The 22,284-nt window shown below is 42.4% G+C and overlaps 1 protein-coding gene across 2 annotated transcripts in view; it reads right to left on the bottom strand.

Moving 5' to 3' along the window:
- MIOS (meiosis regulator for oocyte development) overlaps positions 1-22,284 on the bottom strand; it is a 209,182-nt gene that overhangs the window by 110,112 nt on the left and 76,786 nt on the right. For both annotated transcript variants that reach the window (XM_078663710.1, XM_078663711.1), the window contains exons 5-6: positions 9,241-9,410; positions 1,265-1,330 (exon numbers count right to left, since the gene is read on the bottom strand). In XM_078663710.1, the coding sequence (XP_078519836.1) occupies positions 1,265-1,330; positions 9,241-9,410 (236 nt within the window). The remainder of the gene's footprint in view (positions 1-1,264; positions 1,331-9,240; positions 9,411-22,284) is intronic.

Below are 22,284 nucleotides of genomic sequence, written 5' to 3' on the forward strand. Positions count from 1 at the left end.
TTTGATGATACTGTCCAGAAATACAATTTTGTACTCTACCTTTGGATGGAAAAAGGATGAGGCATGTGAAAGGTAGACTAGTGATGTAAAAACTCATTATTTTCAACCTATAGTTTACAATTGTTAACTATTAACATATTAAAGTCATCCTTTTTTTTCCTTTGCCAGTGCTTGTTAAACGCATGGAATACCAGGCGTGCTCAAATGCACGCTCCCAACGGTAGGATCAGGTAGCTCGTCACAAAAATTCCTTTGATATGTTGAATTGTGGATACGCTGCCCATGAAGTGTTCTGAAAATGGCAGCCTTGCTCATGGAGTGTATTGTAAATCGCCCTCTATACAGATTAAATGAAGGTTACATCTCTTTACACTGCCAGAAGTAAATATTCTATATCTCCCTCTTATTTAGCATGAATCTTCTTTACAATTGAATGTTAGTTTCTATTCCTAACATTTTAGATCTACATCACTCTTTAAATTGTCATTTGCGAGACAAATTGCATTTGTCCTAGCTGTTAGTCTGGATAGCTTATTACCTACATTTAAATGTACAATTTGCATCACACAAATCTATTCAGAGCCACCAGTCACTTCTATTTGTTCAAAACGAAGTTTGCAGACAAACGTTCTGAGGGTTCTTCTAAAATTCTTCCTACACACTTTACACTACAATAACAATACCTTTCCTCACTGATAAATCCTGAGGCAGTTTGAAAGGAGTGCGTCACCGACAGGTTTTGCAGCAATAAACTCTAGTAAACCCTCGAGCTGGAGCACTCCATGGCCATTATCAGTATCTCCTGCCCAAATAAGGCAGTATGCCCCTCTCAAAATGAACCAGAACCATGAGCAAACATTGACTTTACATTTTCAACCCTCATCCTTTTAACTGGGGTCATTCAGGGATTACTGGCCCTGTTGGCGGTGACTGCGGTTCGGTAATTCCTTCAAACGATGAGCACATTTGAATGTAGGTTTCTGGACTATTTACAAAAAATAAAAGGGAAAGGCGGACTTCAAGAGGTCTCCGCATTACAACAACCCAATTTTAAAATGTTGCATTTGCAATGGGTGTAGTAGATTTACATTTCCTGGTTTGTAGTAGGTTTTCATGTCGATGCTGCAAAAGACCCAGCTGTCCCAAGGGATCACAAAGATGCAATTTAAAACAAGGCAATAAAATGTGTAAATTTTAGCTTTTAAAGCAAAAGAGGTAAAGCTTTGCAAAAATAAGCAACTACTTGGTAAGTAAAACCCCTTACCTGAGAGTCATTGAGGAACATGCAAGCAAAGGCTACTCTATCCCGAACTGCCACGTTATGCTCAAACTGAAAAGGAATACAAATATTTATAAATAAAATGATTCGAGGGAGTTAGAAAATGCAAAAAGTATTTAAATGTTATCAAGGTATAAAATAGAGCATACAGTCGAGTTAGTTATGCGTGTTACCCTAATATTTGGTTTTCAAGAAATCAGTGCCTTTGGTTAGTTTCTGACCCGGACTTCCGCTCCCCTGGTGGAGAGCCATCTGCCATAACTGAAGACCTCCACCTGCATGGCCGTGATCGCTCTGCCTGCAATCTATCTACTGGTACAGCGCATGTAAAGTAGGCACAGCAGTTTGCAGAATGGGCACCATGTTTTCTTAACCCTACTTTGCAAACTTTTCATTAGTCTAAAACAAAATGCCAAAGCAGGAGTTTCTTCCTTGCGAGCAAGGAGTTTCCCCCCCTGTGATTCAGGGTCATTAATTGAGTTCCCTGCCTGCGGCTTCCAAGCCGTACAGGGTGATTCACGGCAGGGAAATCCAGTTAAGGTGGCCAGCACCCAATTAGGGTGTTGGCAGCATCACCTTGACATGGTGGCCTTGTGGTAGTTAGCCCTAAAGTTCAAGGGGTTTCTGGTGGCAGACACAGCTGAGTCTCCATCATCGGAAACTCAGTTATTTCTCCCCCTCAAAATGGAGCAGGGGAACCGCAGGCTGGCATGGCAAATGCAAAACTGACAATGTCCCCAATGTATTTGAAGGGTAAAGGCCTTTTTCTGACATCTGCTAACTGGCACCAGATTAATGGTGTGTAACTCAGGTCACTTATAACCACCACTTGCATTTATTTTGGGGAAAAACAAAACAGTATTCTAGAGCCCTACTAAAATATTCAATAAGAATGAACTGTACAATGCTAATAATTCACAGGATTTTTCACAAATATCTTAGTACTTGGAATATAATCAATATATATTTTGAATGAAAACGCATTTAACCCGATTTCCCAATTTATGATAAAAACGTTGTTCCTCTACTTTACAATGCTACACCTTGATGAAATGAGGACAATTGACAGAGGCAGCTCACCAGCATTACAAGCATACTTAATTTGTAAATGTTTAGCAAGTTAGTGGGGCTTCCCCTGCATTCTAAGTGTTATAGTTCCCAGATGTAATATTTACAGACATCCAAGGGTGGACGGTTACCAAAACCTCCATGTTGGAAATACTATGCAAGGCTCCTGGAAGCGAACCAACATTCTAAATATCAGCATTTCTTCGCCGAAATGTTCCAGGCAGGCAAATAAACTATCCCAAACAGACTTGGTTTACATTGGTAAAGTTTCCATCTGCAACAGTTGTTCCTCTCAGCTCAGCATGATAATGCGGATTGAAGAAACCTATGCTGCTGTGCAGTGTGTTTAATGCATAGCTGAACAATGTTCCTGCATACGCCCAGTTTCCTACACACAGGTGAAAAAGTAAAGTTGTTGACAGCCACTGGGGAAACATGTCCACAAACACCTAAAGCAGTCCATGAATGAGAAGAAAGTAGGACCACAACCCAAGATAAGTTAACATTGTATTCAACCAATGGCCTGGAAAGACCTAGGTTCTACATCCCCATTATATCGAACTGGGCACCTAAATCTGAAACTGCCCAACCCCATATTACCTAAATCTGATACAAAGCAAAGCCATACTCCTCTATTCTCAAACAGGAATCAACAAGACTAGAAATAATACTGGCTACACACCATGAAGCTGAATAGATTCACACCTCAGCACACCATGATAATCAAACAACCTAGATTAACCCTAGAGACAGAAATCTCCTTCAAGACATGTTGCCAAGAAAGCTTAGAGGAACATTATGCAATCTTTTGCTGCTACAGAATGTAAAGACCCACCAGCTCAAAGCAGACTTAATTTCTGGCTATCTCATACATGGATGGCGAAAAGGCATCAGCAATTCCTGCATCCATGGTAGCTTCCAAGCAACAACAGCCTACCGGCTTCTACCCAACTTCAAGGACTGAGATAAGAGAACAATGTCACTACCACCATAAAGGACCTGCATTGAGTGCCCTTACAAGCAAATATTAGCTTCAAAACCTGTGGCTTCACCAGCAAAGCAGCAACATATCTGAAGTATATGGGCATACCTGGCTCGAAAAATAAACACTACAGGTGGCTGATATAACAGTGACAAATGCAAATTTACAACCTCCAGCACACCGTTATAACCTGTCAAAGATCTAAACCTTGCAGTCCTAATAATGTCATGAGCATTTGATATCGGTCCCCTGATCATCAATATCAGTAGTTGGGAGACCTCATACTTTCCTTAACTTTCATCCTGGAAGAGAAATTGTATAGTAAAGTGGACTGCGTACCTCGCTTTTTGAGGCCTGCAGCCAGTTAAATGTATCTTGAATTAGTTTTTTGGGGGGGAAGTGGGGTGGTGGGGAAGTGTGATACAGGGAAGCTTTGCCCCGTTATAATACACATACACACATATTAAAATGAATATATCTATTAATTGGTACAGTTGTAACTTTAGTCTCAGTGACACAATGAAGAGGCTCATAGGTAACGGTCAGTTCTGGAAGGTTGGAATGAAGCATATCAGAGACGGAGGCAAAAAGAACAAATGATGGACAGAATGCTGAACAATGTCATATATTAACCCCAACACAGAGATCTGGGCCTACAGTCATCGTTTTTTAGCTCCCATGCCATTCCAGTTTAGACCCAGACATATGCAAATCATTATTGACCCTGTTCAGTCCAGCCCGAACCGCCAGGCCAGGCCTTACCTGGACTGGAAACAAACATCCTAGGACTGGTTTTGGGGTTTCACCCTTCATCAGCCAGACTAGCTTGACTCCAGTGGCATGGAGAGCACGGGACCCACGTCTGGGCATACCCGTCACACTCGGGGTGACAAATGCAAAAAGAACAATTGATGCACAGAATGCTGAACAATGTCATACATTCACCCCAGTACAGAGATCTGGGCCTAAATCCAGCGAAACCAGTCCAAGCATGCTTGTTTATGGTCCAGGGAGGACCTGGCCTAGCAGCTCAGGCTGGACTGTTCCCATGGAAAATGGAATAGCGTGGCGTGCAAAAAAACAATGGATTTGCCCCGGATCTGTGACTGGGGTTGAATGTTTGATTGATTCAGTTTTCCATCGATCATCTGTTCTTTGGCATTTATAAGAGACAAGAGGATGCTGGGGAGCGTGGATACGTTTGGACGATTATATGATTAATGGCTGGGGTGACACTGAATTGAAATAGTGACTCAACAGTTGGTTTGCTTTGATATTTTGTGAAACCATCCAACATTGGATAGGACTAATCTATTTACTGCCACAATGATTAATTGTATGCAATAACATACAATACTGTACAGCACTCCAATTCTTTTTAGGTCAGCACTGCATCATTTTCACACACATGCAAACATCCATCCATACATACTGAAAACCTCTAGAACTTTAGATCGGTTTTCAAGTGTCCCTTCTTAGGGACAATTATGGAAAACATTATTGCAAATCAACTTCTTTATATCTCCAATTACAAGGTGCTGGACTACTATCAATTCGATTATGTCCCTAATGTAGCAGAGAAACTGAAAGACTACAAATTCTAGACGACACATTAAGAGTTCTTGATCAAGGCAGGGTTTGTCGACTTTTGCTCCTTTATCTTTCTGCAGACTTTGATACAATTTATCACAATTCTTCATTGAATAGTCTCCTCTTCGAAAGGATTGAGGCATAAGTTTCTAAACCGCATGCTTTCCTCCTATCAAGCTCTTAATTGTTTTTACTATTCTAAACTAGAACGATCATTTACACTTTTACTGAAGAAAGTGTTGTCCCACCAGGTTCGATTGTCTTGCCCTATCCGCTCAATCTATAAACAAAAACATGCTTAAGAAACATAACCCAGCTTCCCTCCAGCCTATTTTAAGGCTACAGTGGAAGCTTTAGCAATAACGTATCTCGATGAAGGTAATGTAGTGCCTTCTGGCCTTCCTAAATCCACAATTGCAAATAAGATGCATGCAGAAAGCCAAATGATTGACAGTGTTGTAGATGAGATGACACATGGGTTTTGTTCAGTGGAGGGCGAGCTCTTAAAGCGGTGTCACATTAGAATCGTAATTGTAAACGTTACACAAGAGATGTGGCGTACGTAATTAAGGGCGTGGCTAAATATATAATAAATAGAGCCCTCTACTGAACAAATTCATAAATAATAGTCTTTCGAGACAAAGTATAATAACCGAAAATCAACAGGAAACAACATCTTTAATATGGCACCATGATACTGGGCCAGAAGCGATAACACACATGAAAACTTCAATTTAAAAGTAAGCGGACAATTGACTGCTGGCTATCATACAACTAACTACAAAATCAAGTGTACAAATAGGACAACGTGATTATTCAAATGGAATGAAATTGAATTTTAGATCTGGAACATTCAATAGTGAATGACACTATCCACTGCGATTAGTGTCCTGTAACGACCTATTGCCCCGGAATCCAGAAAAAAAGGTTTCAGTCTGGCCGGAATCTGGTTCTGTATCTACAAATATTGTGAGTACTTAAACATAAACTCAAAATCAGGCAGCTAATTGTGACAAAAATAAACCCCAGTGCCTAGCACCCGCTGAACCAAAAAACAATGCTACATGGTCAACCTTTGGCACATACTCGGAAGAAGAAATTGGCAAGCTACTCAGCACCCTGAAACCATCCAATCACCTCACGGACCCCCTTCCTGCCTCTGCAGTAAAAGACTTTACCCCATTGCTTCTCCCTCTCTGGACTAAAATTATCAACAGCTCTCTCCAACAAGGAAGCATACCTGACTCCCTCAAAGTTGGTCAAGTCACACCTCTATTAAAGAAACCCACAGCCGACCCCTCTGATCTCAACAACTACCGTCCCATTACCAATATTCCCACTCTCGCCAAACTGCTGGAAAAGTGCGCACAACTACAATTGACTAAACACATTGAACAATTTGATCTCCTCAACCCTCACCAGTCAGGCTTCCGAGCAGGACACAGTACAGAAACTGCCATGACTCACATAATTGACGACGCTCTTCAAATACTAGACCAAAACGACACTTGCCTCCTCATCCTTCTTGACCTCTCTTCAGCATTCGACACCGTTAAACATGAGAATCTGCTAGAACTACTAAATACAAGAATGGGTTTATCTGGAACTGTTCTCAAGTGGTTCACTTCCTTTCTTCACAACAGGTCGCAGAAATTCAAGAGCAACAACCAGATGTCCTCGCCAATACCTGTAACGCCAGGCGTCCCCCAAGGCTCCTCTCTATCCCCAACTCTGTTCAACCTAGTCATGGAACCACTCACTACCTTGCTACAAGCATCCAATGTACACTTTCACATGTACGCCGATGACACCCAACTTTATCTCAAATTACAATCCCCCAATGACATCCTGCTCCTGACCTCAACAATCAGACGCACCCAATCCTGGCTTGCCGATAATCACCTCAAACTCAATGCCCTGAAAACAGAGTTCCTTCTGATCTCACCTCCAGCGAAGATCTCCACCACTCAAATTTGGCTTAAACACCTAACCGCTCTCAATGTCCAACCCACCATCGTGGACTCAGCAAAATCTTTAGGCATAACACTCGACACCAATCTCAACATGCAGCAACATATCAGCAAGGCAACTAAGGGAGCGAACTTCCAGATCAATACTCTGAGGAAACTAAAACCCTTCCTCCCAGCCAAAGACTTCCAAACCGCAGTACAAGCAATAGTCATACCTCGAATTGAATACGGTAGCACCGCCCTCTGCGGACTCCCCCTAACCACAACCGCACCATTAAGAGCTTCCCTAAACGCTGCAGCGAGACTCATCACTGGGTCAAAAAAGCACTCCCATATTACCCCTGATTTGAAAACCCTGAATTGGCTGCCTTTTGAAGCCAGAATACACCTGAAAATCGCCTGCATGACACACAAGGCGGTTCACCTAAACTCACCCGGCTACCTCGCTCAGAAACTGACAATCTCTGGCAGAACCAGAAACACTAGAGGCACAAACAATCTTCTGCTGAAACCGAGAAGATTCCGGAAGGAAAAAACATATAAGCGCTCCTTCTCGGGAATGGCACCTAGGATCTGGAACTCACTCCCTCCAGAAACCAGGCTTATCTCTTCCACTACACTCTTTAAAAAAGAAGTAAAAGCTATCCTCATGGCTAAATACGCTGGAACCAGTATCTAGAACTCTGTTAATACTCGGCACCGATCTGTACTACATGCTTAACCCCTTTGCCTACTTGTATGAGTTGTCTCATCACTCACATGATTGGCGTTGCAGTCACCTATTTGTACTGTTTGATTTATTGATTTATCTGTCTGACTATGTTCCCTTATGTACCCCTCTATGTAACCTATTGTAACCTATTTGTACTATTTGATCTATTGATTTATTTGATTTGATTTATTTGTATGACTATACCCCCTCATGTACCCCTCTATGTAAAGCGCTCTGATATCTGCAAAGATCTTGTCCGCGCTATATAAAACTTTTAAAATAAAATAAATAAATAAAATAAAGTGAGAAAATAAAAATAATAAATTGGAAAGACCCCAAGAAGCGATATTTCTCTGTGGAACTGCATTTTCACATTTTCAACCAGCAAAGGACATTTCTTTCCGTTGCCAAGAGTCTGCATTGGCATGTCTCTTGGCCTACTTTGAGCCCTGAGGATTGCCAAGAAATCACATTACCACCATGTTAAGGGAACAACACTACACGCAACTAATTTATTAAAAGGATATTTGTTTTCTTTGCCAAGATTCTGCATTGGCAACCATCTTGGCCCACTCAGAGTACTGATGAGTGCTAAGATATCACATTATAAAACTTTTCAAATAAATAAATTACCACTATTTTGAGAATACTTCATTTTAAACAACTCATTTATTTATTTAAAAAAATAACAAAGTGTGTGCATCAGAGCACTGCATTTGTGGGTGTTTGTTAGATGTCCTTGAATTCCTTTCACACTCCTGCTCTATTTTTGGCATTGGTTAAACAGACTTTTTTGTGCCTTGCTTTTGTCTACATCATATTTGTTGCCAATTATTATCGGCTTACAGTTCTCCAGCTCCCTCTTGTTTCCAGGAAATAAAGTTGACTGAATCATGAACACTACATTTGGTGCAGGTCTGTGCAGGCTGGCTACCTTGCAGATTACTGGCTAAGAAAACTAATAGAGTGTCAGTTTGACATTGACCATATGCAGCAGTTTTAAAACCACAGCCTATAGTTCCAGGAGTGAGAGAATAGAGGAGTAGAGGCAGGGGCGTAGCTATGCGGGTGGGGGGAGGGGGGTAAGGTCACACCCCTTCTAATCACTTTCAGTATGTATGATAAGGTGTCTGTTGTATTTCACCTGCAATTTTTAAATACTCACTCAGGAAAAAATATATACACACATGCATTCTCATCTTTATTTTGAAGATCTTAAAACATGGTTATTTTATAAAATACTGTGTTTTAAGTACACCTCACAATCTGCACCCCTTTCACTTTCCACAAACCCATAAGCCCCCCTTTACGCACTGCTTCTCATCTACAAATCGGCGAGATATGCCAGAGTATTGTTGCATAGTCTGAGCCCGCCCCCCCTGTCTAACTGACCAAGCTTTACCCCGGTTACAGGAGACTATAATATTTAATATCATACAACATACTCTAAATAAGCAGCCAATATCAAAGAGCCATTGCACACATCAGTAGTGGAAATGAGAGGAGAATGAATACCCATCAGTAAGAAAGAAATATGGGAAGGGGGAAAGTAGAAAAATAAAAATGGGAGAAGAATATAACCGTAAAGAAACACGGTACTGAAACAATGTTGATAAAATGCTAATTAAGATTGTCTTACCAGTACACCATCATACAAACCAGATTCACTGGTTAGAAAGGCAAACATGACGCACAGATAAGGGTTGTTCAACTGTAATCTGAGAGTGCTGCACATTTCTCTCCAAAGGGAATTCTTCTCATCTGTATAACCAGATAACGCCATTGCCACTACATTCAGGTTCAGATCTCCTGTATATAAAAATAGAAAAACTAGCTTATTAGTTAGTTACTGATGTGAGTCAATTACATGCTATGTTTGGAGTGCACACTTGAATTGACTATGTTGAGAAAGAAGACTGAACTGATGGATCTAGTTTGTACGAAACCTGAAGGAATACATGGTTCATTAAACTGGGTTGCTTCTCGGTATTCGTTCAGTTTTACCATTGATCTGAATGCCTAACTATCACTTTAGTCAACCACTAGCCATTAACTATTGACCATCCGTAGAAACGAGAACAGGCTAGCGGACATTTATCTGTTATTGGCATATTCCCCAATGTTAAAGTTGCTATCCAACTAACCTTTAAACTAGTCATTTTCTCAACCATTACCAATTTATCAGTTAGATGCAAATACAAAATACAATCAAAAAAGGAAATATTTATTTTCAGTTCTGTTACGGAGACACATAATAAAATTAACAGACCTTAATCCAGTTCCAATAACTCACTCTTTTGTGCAATTACTCAATGCTTTTTTACTCATATCAGTTTATTACTTTTTTAAAGGGTGCAAGAGCGTTATCAGTTGGCAACATAGATGTACACAGAGTGCGTAATGCAGCCCAAGATTATACATACTTGAATAGAAGCATATTAAAATAGAAAATTCCAAATCTACATTGTATGAATCATTTCTCTTGCATAGTGCACAGACGCAACATTCCCCGAACAGGCACGAACATCTAGAAGAAGCGAAGGAGGTGGAAGAGGAAAGCCCCACCCACCATTTCCCAACGTGTTCCCATCAACACAGAAAAAAATGGTAATATACTCAATTTTAAGATGGCTTTACCATTACTAAGCACATCAAATTATGCCTCACTCAAGTTAAGCAGGCTAAAATACCTTGGTGGAATGTTAACCCTTTAGCAACAATAAATAATGCTCACAATGCTTGACCTCGACTCTTTCATGCAGATTACGGGAGCCCCTACAAGAATATACCTATTACACGCCATGGTCTCACATTATATTAAGAACACGTGGGCACCCTTAAGATTAAAACCTACACAACATGAACTGGTTTATTTAATGTATTATATGGGCGAGGGGGGACATCTTGTACACTGGCTCTACACTGGGATCAGGGAACACGCTGCAATTCCGCTTACGACACTTGGTTCTAAACAGGAATCTTGAGCCCAGGTCGCTCTAACAGACAAAACCTGGCAGCTTATATTAAAGCACTCGAAAAGGGGATCACGTAATGATAAATTCAGGTATATTCAGACAATGGTGCTCCATAGAGCATACCTCACGCACAAGCAAATACACCGTATGTTCCCAGACTCCCCACATTGCTGCCCCCGGTGCCAAGGCGACAAAGCTGATTTCATTCACATGTTGTGGTCCTGCCCACGATTACTGACCTATTGGGCTGAACTCTGTCAGATACTTCATACGGTCACACAATTACCTGTCCCGCTGGAAACCCTGTATTGTTTAGTGGGGATGCGTAAGAGATCTAAGTCATTGAAGGTTAAACTAAAATTCCTGGACCTGGCCATGATTCTGGCGATTAGATGCATAACGATGAGATGGAAATCCCCAAGGCCCCCTAGGTTAACTATGTGGAAATCGGATCTAGTACAGTGGGGTCGGGCGGAGCGTCCGGCCTTAAGGAGAGAGGAAGAGAGGTCATAGGAAACAGCCCATAGCAATGGAATGGGACGGATGGTGCTGAAATTGGAGGGAACGGATGCAATTATCCCTCATTTAGCCGGATCACAATAGCCTGTTCAGAAGAGAAGAAGGTGGCCAGGAGGTTCGCCCCCCCTCCCCCGCAGGAAGGTGTACATGGACATTGTACCCTATGACTGTAGTTTTGTCAGTCATTACTATTTGCCCTAAGAGAATCATCTAGTTTAGTCTGACGCGACCAGGAGTGGGTGGGTTAGGGGGAGGGGGGAAGAGTTGAGGGTGGGAGTTTATATTTGTGAGAATAATATTGCTCCTGTATGTGGCAAGTTTTATGAACTGTTGTCAGTGCGGAAAACTGGCAACTGTTGATGACGGACCTTTACCTTCATTTTTGCCTTCCTTACGAAGTCATTTAGAGACTGTAATTATATATAGTGAGGCAGGAGTCTATATATGATACTGCAAAAAAAGAAAACAACAGACTTTGTTGTATACATGTCTTGATGTAATGTAAATTCTTCATACAGTACAATAAAGAGTTAAAAAAAATAATAATGCTCATATATTACCATAGATTTACATGAATACTTCATCCTCTAAATGTAAGGCAATATGAGTAATCAATTAACATCACTCCTGTCCCTCTAATCTCTGATCATCATCAAACATGACCTCTGCTGTTGTGGTCCATATATTCCTGCTAGCAGTGGGAAGAACTGTACATCTTTTTATTTGTACTTTACCGTGCACAGACTGGAGTTTGCTTTAGATGGAGAATATCTTTATCAACCAGTATATTGGTAGATTGTGAAGTCTAGGTTACCTTGTCACTTCTTTGCTTATTAACGGTTTTCTTTGAGAGTGGGATTAATCTCTTTGTGAACTTGGCTTGGTGGAGCAGGAAGATGATGTACCAGTGGTGGGAAAGGAGGGGCGGTAAGCTTTAAAATCGCTTCACTGTTTAGTGACCTCTCCTTTCATAAACCATCAGCTGCCCATATGTCTGGTCCAGGACTGTAATACATGTACTCCTCACCCAACCAGTTTGCCCAGACAAAAACACTCTACCCAGGTAGTCATGAAGTAGATGAAAAAAAGAAAGTTGTGTGTGGGCACGACAAGATTGCTACGAGTCGGTGTACACTACACAAAGCATGGCAACAATCAGACTCTGTGGAACTTACAAAGTGATGTTCCCTCATCTGCAGAACAGAGACCAATGTAGAACAATGAAAGAGGCAAAAGCAGAGATCACCCACACGCTGGGCACAAGCCTTGACCGCCTAGAAACCATGGAGAAAGCCAAATAAATCCAAGGAAAAAAATGGTACTCGAAGGGGCAGAGATCCTTCTGCTGGTTGGAAGCATGACACATTGATGGAAGGGCCTATCTAAACACAAATTGAGCCTCCTTGGGGTCAATGACAAAAGACTAACGAAGCAGACAACAAAGAAAAGAGTTGTGATGATTCTCCGTCACCCCCAAATGCATAAACAAATATACAGCAAGAGACAATGCCTGCAGCTTTCAGTGTTACCGTTACATCCACTCTCTCACTTCCAGAAGCTCATGAACTGGTTGGCTCTGGAATTACAGTGGTTACTCCAGAGGAGAATGGGAAACCCCTTGAAAGAATCAATCTGTAACCAGTACCAGGAGAAATATAAAATTGCTACACCACTATGAACTTAATTTTAAATCTTTAATTTTAATATAATAAATTAAATACATTTTTCTGGAACTAAAATTAAATAATGAAAACCACCCAAATTAAAACTTTAACTATGCACTAATAATTAAAAGTGCTGTATATAATTAAAAGTAATTCATGATATTTTATAAAATATTACTGTTAAATTAATGTGTACATTCAAAAAAAGGTTAAAATGTTTTATAATTAAATATTAAAGGTTTTATTTTTAGATGCATTTCAACATTACATTTTATTTGTGCTATTTTAAATTATTTAACATTTTCTATTGAGTTCTTTTTTAGGTCCCTACCTCTCTTAATTTCTATGTGAGTGTGTTGCAGTATTAGAGGTTGGCAATATTAAAGTTTACTCCTTTGAGTAAATTTAAACTCTGTTTTGGGAATAGCCTAAAGCAGTAAATGTACTCAAAACGGTAATAGTAAATTACACATGTAAATTACTCACAAGTGTAAGTTACCTTTGTGAACGGCCCATATAAACGACTGGGGTAATACATAATTGCAGGATTAGATAAATTAGATTGTGGTCACTTAGGCTCTTAGATATTAACTGAAAATGTGTCACTATGCTGATGTTATCATAAGATACAAAATGCAGTCAATGGTAAACTCAGGAGACCACTACAGTAAGTAGGAATACCCAGTAAATCTCTCTATACACAGATGTTCATGACTGCATCATTTAACTTCAATTTCCAATTTTAGAAAACAACACCCTTTTCACATTATAGTGTTATATATATAGATGGAGGAGCAAGCCCCCCATATGTCATCTAATTTTGTTAAAGATGATTCAGCATATAAAGCTGATGCTATACAAGCATTACATTTACCCACTGAAAGTACTTGGGAGATCTGGATAGATATTCATTATGTTAATAATTGCAAACATCATCCCCTCCAAGTTGAAATCATAACTTCTACAGGGAGGTAGATGATATTCAAAAATAATCCAGATTTCATATTCCCCAAAAATCTTAGAGGTATACATTTTCAAAACAATCAAAGATTTGAAATCCAAAATAAAGCTTTTATAGGTTCTGCTGACCTGGTGTCAGCTATAGTGGCTTCCAGAAGTATGGAAGGTGCAGTGTAACCAATGTAACCTCCACGTACACCAGAAATAAAATATCTAATGTTGAAACTATTCAAGCGCAGTCAATCAAATGACCAGATCATAGTACATGTCGCTGTATGGGTAAATGTAATTTAAGCACTGTGTTAAGTTCCATCTATGGGGGATCATATTTCATCACTTCTACAAGTACAATGTGGGCTGGCTGAATTACTCTTAAAGTGGGAACTGCATGACAAACGCTCTATTCATGGGGTGGCAGCCATCTTTATCAGGAAATACATTTTCAATTATATTCTGTGTTATATGGCCTGTAAATAGGCCAATGTCATCAGATCCGATCTCATCCAAGTAAGCCAAATTTGGAACCTGGCAAATATTGGTATGTCCTGCATCCCCGAGTGACCTTATGGACCCTTGATCAATTTTTCTATTCTCAATTGGTGCAAAAGGATTATTCTGTCTTTTTTTGTTATTAAAATTTTTAGGGATAAAATTGAAGACACCTTTGTTAGACTGGTATAGGTGTCATTAGACAATGTATGGCAATTGCAACATGGAGTGCATACATGAGAAACTAAAATGGCTCGATTTAATTTTGTACGATTCAAGAGTTTATCCTCAATTTGTGCAAACCGAGACATGTATAAACATCAATGCATTTGGCTTAAATGGTCTCTTTTCCTAGTAAGGATTTTGAGAATAGAGGTAAGCATTTCAAGTGAATCATCCTGGGCTGTAAGCTTTTTAACTATAGGTTTCACCATAGAGGTCATGGCATTTTGGATGACAATCATCATAGCCGATATGAAGGGGGGTAATAAATTGCAGGTTGTGGTAAATTTGATTCTGGGGATGTTTTTAGTTACTCTTCCATATTTGGAAGTACACTACTCATTAGAGCCAGTCTGAGGCTTGAATTTTAATTACATTTTAGTACTTCCTGTGGTTTTGAGTCAGACATATTCTCAAAATATTCCATTAGTTGATGTATTTGATTCATCTCATCCTGACACATGAACCTTATGCCTGGAACGTTCAGTCTAGATACACCGGAATCAAATCCTACTGGGGTTACTGCATAAACAGCTACCTAATAAGATGTAATATTATCCTAAAGCTAATTTATACATGTGTATTCACCGTTTTAATATACATTTTAAAACAATAAATATTCAGATTGGTGACAATTATTAGAAAAACCTTTTGTTGTATAGTAACAGGCACAACAAACCTTTCACTGGTCTTTTACAGCACTTAAAACGTCTTGTTTGTTTGACCACATGTAATAACTTGCCATTAGCATTCTCTTGCTCCCTAATGTTGGGCAATATTCCTTTTGGCTACTAGAAGGCCAAGACCACAAAGCGACAGCTGAGCACATGGTAAATCAACATCATTAGGGATTCCCAGGGTAAGGAATTTAGGGTCCAATGAAAGCTTGGCCAAGAGCACTCTTCCAAATTCTCTAATAATATCCCCCCAATAGTCCTGAATTAGGGGGCAACCCCAAATCATATGGAAGAAGTTACCCTCTGCTTTCCTATATCTGAAACAATACAGGGTCGGCGCCCTAACCATTGCTTGCAAGCAGCGTCTATCATCGTACACTCTATATAATATTTTAAATTGAACTAATTGGAGTCAGCCCTTTATTGCAACTTCCCGTAGGTGTATCAAGGCTGCCTCCCAATCAATGTCTTCAAGCACTCCCACGTCTTCTTCCCACTTTTCCCATAGATTACACAGGTTATCAGGCATGTTGTCATTCAGAGTTTTATACGTTGGGAAATCCCTTTCCTATCTCATCTGTGAGGAGCCTTCCTTCTAAGTGAGGCATATTCTGGAATACCCTCTACGGGAAACCCTTCAGCCCTCCATGTGTGTTGCATTTGTGCGTATTTTAGGAACTGGTTAGAACTCATCCATAATCTCGGTGTAGTTAAGAGAATGGCATGATGTCCCCCCTCAAGGGGTCTCCTACCGTGGATATTCCAATCAGGTCACATGCCTCAAATCCTTGTAATTTTCGTATCACAGGGAGCCACGTCCCCATCCACTGTGGTGTTTCTCTAGTGAATTTCCCGTGCCACCCAATAGTTTTTCTGGCCTTTTTCCATGCAGTTACTGTAGCCTGTGTGGCCAGGAGGAGACATTCAACCCTCCCACACCCCATATAAATAGTGGATACAAGAACAGTCTCCCCACGTTCAAGCTGAAAAGTGGAGTGATCCAAGGGTGCAAAAAGCCAGTCATAAATATTGATAAGGTGTGCGGCCCAGTAGTAGGCATGTATATCTGGCAGCGAAAGTCCACCATTATATTGTTTATGGTGCTAAGTTATCAGAGCAATTCTAGGGTGCTTATTGTCCCACAGTAGGGTTCACATATCACGGTGAATCAGCTGGAAGGTCTTAGGTGGAATCTTATAGTAAGTATTCTGCAGGACAAAGCAATTTGGGCAGGGAGATCATTTTAAACATGGTTGCCCTTCCCATCAGTGTGAGGGGGCAACCTTCACCATCTTTTGATGTCCTATAAACAAGCACGCACCACCCTCATAAGGTTATGCAAGTAGCAAGTTTCCCTTTCTTTTGTCTTAAATATGCCCAGGTATTTGAACCAGAGGGCAGTGAGAGTTAAGCAGCGCAGGTGTGGAGGTATATCCAGCCCACGCTGTGAGAGGAAAAGCACAGACTTATCCCAATTGATGCTTTAGTCCGAACAGTTCCCATATTCCCCAAAGAGTTGGAAGGGACAATGAAGGGTAAGTCAGATAAAGCAGGATATCATCCATGTAAATCACGATTTTTTCTCCAAACCCGGGTTCTGCCTCAATCTTAAAGCCTCTGGTTCAAGGGTGGTTATGCACAGTACAGTCAAGGGACTCTATAGTGAGAGCGGAAAGAAGAGGGGACAGAAGGCATCCCTGCCTGGTGCCTCTACCAAAAGAGTATTGCTGTTGGGGCTTGATACAATAATTTGATCCAACTCCTGTAGAGGGGACCAAACCCAAATTTAACAAGGGGACTGTTAGACCTGTCAGCCCTTTGGGTGGTCCCACTTAATTTTTTATTTTTATTTTTATCCCCTTTTTGCCTTCTGTATTTTTCTTGTGTGTCCACTAAATTTTTTTCTGGTGTGAACCTAGGTCTCTGGGTGCCTCATTATCATCTATTAGTAGTGAGGTGCAGGTGCTTCTCTAAAATGGAGGAAGAGTAGAAGGTCACCTACAAAATGGTGGCCTGTCAAACTGTCAAAGTTTTACCTCAGAGCTTGGCCCATAAGTTAGTGTTGGAGGGATCTAGACCCTTCCGGCCCATTCTAGTGACCTGGGCCTAGGGTATATAAGGTCAGAACCTGGGCACCATTTTGGGCACTGTTGGGCTGGCTGGAGGACAGACTGTTGTGTTAGGGGGATAGGGCGCTGAGGGGGATTGACTTCTCTTAAGGGTTGCTGTCTCGCTGCTGTCGTTTCCCCACCTACCTAAAGATCTGGCCCCGCTTTAGATAACCTTCTTCTGAAACTGGCTCAGGTGTCACCACATTAGGAGAGAGAGGGGCCGTCATATCCATCACTGAGTTATCCATGAGTGAATATTGGAGGTGGTGCTGATTGGGGAGTCCGACCTCCCTGAACTGTAGTGGTGAGTGTGGCCTGGGGACACTGCCTGGCTGCATCTGTCAAGTAGAGACTTGAGAAGATTCCCCGCCCTCCCTATCCAGCGTAATCTTTACTGACAGGGATTCTATAAAGTTGTAAACCACGATTACTTCCCAGGATTACCTGTGCTGGGGAGCGCTGGGAGGACAACCTGTCGCTGATCCCTGGGAACATTTTCGTAGGGGCCCAGCTGTGGAGAGTAAATGTACGCCTGTGACATCGGGCTGGGACACCCTCCTGTGAGGCCCTGCGACTTCCGCTCAGGGTGAGGGGGAATTGGCAACCCGGGCGACCGCCTTGCTGAGGAGAACCTCGCTGTGGGGGCAGCGCCGAGGGTAGTGTTCTTCAACCTGCGCAAGTCAAGTGGAGGGATGGCCTTCCTCACAGAGTAGGCGGTGCCGTACCGTAGTGTTCTCCTTCCTGCGCGATCTCAGTGGAGGGCTGGCCTTCTTCTCAGAGAAGGCCGCGTCGTGCTGAAGTGTCCTCCCTCCCGCGCAGGCCCAGTGTTGGGTTTGGCTTCATCAGGGAGAGGAGGATCAACAACGGAGCGAAGCCTTGCTGCCAGTAGAGGTTCCCAAGCCTCAGGCGACTCGCCAAGGTGGGACAACGGGGGGCGCCCTCGCTTCCGAGCAGATCTGGTGTGTGGGCTTGCCTCATATACCAGGGAGCAGGTATTTTCGCCGGGAGTCTGACGGCGAGAATAGAGACTACCTGTGACAGTAAAAAACAATGAACAAATCTTCAAGCTACAAGTAAGCCGGGATTTGGGGCTGGTGCGGGACACAATCGTGGTGAGATTACTAACGGGCCGAATGTTGACCTACCTCCCTGATCCCTGGTGGTGAGGTAACGTGAACCAGGGGATCTTAAAATTAATAAGAACCATACGTCAGGAGCGAGAGTCTTGATAAGCTTAAAACTTCTGTTTGACCTTGGATACCACTGAACAGAAGCCAGGGAAGTGTGGGTTACCTGCACAAGTATCTGAGTACTGGCCGAGATTAACGCATGTTTTTGCTCCGCAGGGGGGTAAATGATTCTGGTTTCTATTATAATAATGCCTGTACCAATCCTATTGAAAGGAACATGTGAGAATGTTACAATACTGGGATAAGGCGCCAACCTGTTCCACTGTATAGAAGCGCCTGACATGCTAATGTATATTGTCAAATTGCAAGGTGACTTCCTGGAAACTAGAGTATTAAGTGAAAATTGCTGAGCTCATTTTCCCTGTAAGAAAAAGTTCTTTAACTGATGTAATGTCAAGCTCTTATTGATGCAAATAATCAGATGTGGAAGTGTTTGATGAGCTAAAGTTTTATACTACTAAAAGAAAGTACATCTAAAGATTTTTATAAAGTCTTCCATATTTTTCTAACAAGGTGTGGTGTCATTTTTGGAGTGGAAGTACGCTGTGCTACTGGGTTGAGTGTGACGCAAGTGCAACAGTTTGCCTTTGAGATAGGCCTTACCACCTGAGCCAGGCTACCCTAGGTCGACCGGTAATCTCAGGTCCTACAGGGACCATCAAGAAAATGGCCAGGGCACCGCATCAAACACATTTTAAACGTCAAGTGCAAGAAAGATATGTGGATCTGAATGATACTTTATTTCGTTCAGCCAGTTGTGTGTTCTACAAAGATTATACTGGGTCGATCTCCCAGGCATGAAGCCCGACTGATCCCTATTGCTCCAAAGTATAATAATCTGTTGGGAGTCTGAAGGCCAGTATAGTAGCCAGTATTTTGACTTCAATATTAAGTAAAGATATCGGACGATATGAGTCACAATGCTCTTTAGGCTTACCATCTTTGGGAATAACCACTATTTTCCGTCTGCCTAAGGTCGGGAGGAAGGATACCCAGATTATCTGCTTCTATAAATAAGTTCAATAGATGAGGACCCATTACCCCAGAGTATCGTTTGTAGAATTCTGTAGGAATCCCATTATGTCCCGGGGTTTATTAGATTTAAGTTTAGCTATAGTGGCTTGAAACTCCGCTAGAGTAAGTTCAGCATCGAGAGCCTCACTGGTCTAGGCATCCAAAACTAGACACCAGATAATGTTCAATGTGAGGCAATGTCTGTAGTGGTTGGGCTTTGTAACAGCCCTCGTAGTAGCAAGCAAAAGCTTCAGCTACAGCCTCGCCCCTCTCAACACAAACTTCCGCAGGGAACACTTTACGATGTACCCACGGAGCTTCTGTCTTCCGCCTATCCAGCCACGCAAAGAGTTTTTCAGACTTATCCCTGGTGTCATATAAATAATGTAAGGAGGCCATCATTTAGGTTTTAGCTTCATCTTGTGCTAAAGTTCAATACTCATCTCTTAGGAGACTTAATGTGAGGGTGAGGGGATCGGGGTCTGAGCCCAAGGTCTCCTCCAAGCCCAGCAGTTTATTCTCTAACTCCTCCATGGAACCCATCATCTTTCTTATCTTTCAGGTTCTGGGCACTATCCAAGAGGACCGTTTTATAAGCTACCCAGAGAACTATTTTAGATTTAAGTGATTACTCATTTTCCTGAAAATAGAATTCAGAGTCCACCCTCAGGCGATTGTCACATCCCGGTCTTTCAAGTCCCGGTCTTTCAAGTCCTACACACTTAGTTTCCAACTTAACCCTTCCCTACCCTTACGACCCAGTTTCCTCAGCAATGGGGACTGGTCAGAAAGGCCCAGAGCCAGATGAGTCTCCTGTAGGAGGATCACATCAGGTTGTATGGGTTTGATACACTGGGCCACTAGGCCTATCTTAATTTTGCCCCAGTGGCTATTAACCTTCCAAGAAAGGACTGACAAGAGTCCTGGTTTCAAATATTTCATAACCATCAGATCTTATGGCAAGATAATAGGGAATCGCTGTCCAATTGCTAGTTCTCGATCGTAACGGTGTATGTTGCCTGTACTGGGGCCAAGTGCGGGCTGATGCATCTGTGTGGTCTTTCCCTAAACTTTAACCTTGGAACCCCCTGAACATGTGTCTCACCTTCCCCCCTCCCAACCCCTAAGGCCCCCGGTTAGTATAGAATCCCACAACATAACAATAATAGACTCAACAGAGATTTTGAGAGTTGTGTAGCCCCTCTCCCCCGCCCAACAATTCAGTCCCCAGAAACATAAAAAAAATCACAGCAATTCAAACACTCTCCACTACAAGGAACAACTTTGAGTCTGAGGGGACGCAGTAAAGGCTTCAGGAACCCCCAAAATTAAAACATTACGTCTATACCACCTTTTCTGTTGCCGGGATCATCTGCACCCATTGCAGCACCCGCTACAGGGGACCTTCTCCCAGTCCAGCAGTTCAATTTCTTAGCTAGTGGGTCATCCGTGTCCAAGGACTGTTCTAAGTCGGAGCAGCGGGGAGTCTGACTGCTGAATCCTCCGGCTGATTTTGACTTTTTGCATAGCAAAAGGTGTACCTCCGTTAGTGTCGGAGGACAAGCCCGGCCTCTGCTCCGGTCATTCAACCAACAGTGGGGTTCCACTACGCCAAGGCCCATCGGTTCGACCCCGCCTCCTTCTCCCATACCTACGTGTCTTGGGCCTAGCTCCTTCTGGATATGAAGTACTTCAGCCGTTCTGTCCATTTTCGGTGTACCGCAGCGGACAACGCTCCTCCAGCCAGCCAGGTAAAAGCCTCCTCCGGGGAGTGAAAGTTAAATGATTTACCCTCAAATATAACCTTAAAATTTGCGGAAAACAACGACATGTATTTCAGGGGGCGGGCTCTCAATTTAATCTTTACGGTGTCAAAAGTATGACGTTGTCTCACGCCTCTCATTTTCATATCGGACCTTCCTCAGACAACGGACACCTCTTAGAATCATGTATCGATCCAGAAGAACGAGCGATCACTGAGCGGGTAGAAGCCCCTGGGGGCGGCTTGGGATTTAAGGCTCTGTGGGCTCGTTCAATAACGAAACGTGAGGAGAACTGTTCTAACTGGAGTAAGGCATGCAGCCAATTGGACAGAAAGGCCCCCATGTTGGAGCCCGCGACCCCCTCTGGAAAGCCCACAAAGCACAGGTTATTTCTTCTAGTGCGGTTTTCGGCGTTGTCTACTCTCCAATTGAGGTCTTCACTACAGCTCCAAGTTCTAAGACTTCCTTCCGCAGTCTGAGATCCTTGTCTCAGTCGTTGTGACCCTCTCTGAAAAATTTCATATGTCTTGGAGCAAGAGACACACCTCAGGCTGTACCTCACTGATGTGTCCCTCAATGGCCTCCCGCGAGGACTCAATAACTAATAGCAGGGCAGCATTGTCCGGCATGTTGGGATATTTTGTTCCGTATCCACCAAGGGGGGCACCGCTCGAGTATAGCGGCCTAGTTTGCCTGGTCTTGGAGGCTTAGCATCTTTATCTTTAGTCCGGATGGCTTGCGCTGAAGATGTCACTTGCTGGGAAAAAAGAGGCACGTTCAAGTTCAGTAGTAATTATAGGGACCTCTTGCTCCGCCCTGGGGCCGTAGGCCTCCTCTACACCAACCCAATTGTTCTGTACAACTGCTGCCGAGTGAGGCCAGGGACGTTCCAGGGCGTGCTTGCGCACTCTAAGTGATGCAGCATAAGCAACCCCAGTGAGTCAGGAGGACCCAAAGTTAGACACTTTCCCCCACTTTTAAGCCAGGAGAGGATATTTCAATTAAAAGGAATCATCAAGTAACAGTCAGAGGAAGAGGATCTGGTGGCGCCACTGTGGTGGCACAAACCTGTCAGAGGTCAAAGGAGAGTGGGGTTTTG

Source organism: Lissotriton helveticus, chromosome 10 (assembly GCF_964261635.1).
Source record: "Lissotriton helveticus chromosome 10, aLisHel1.1, whole genome shotgun sequence".
In the NCBI taxonomy this organism is placed as follows: Eukaryota; Metazoa; Chordata; class Amphibia; order Caudata; family Salamandridae; genus Lissotriton; species Lissotriton helveticus.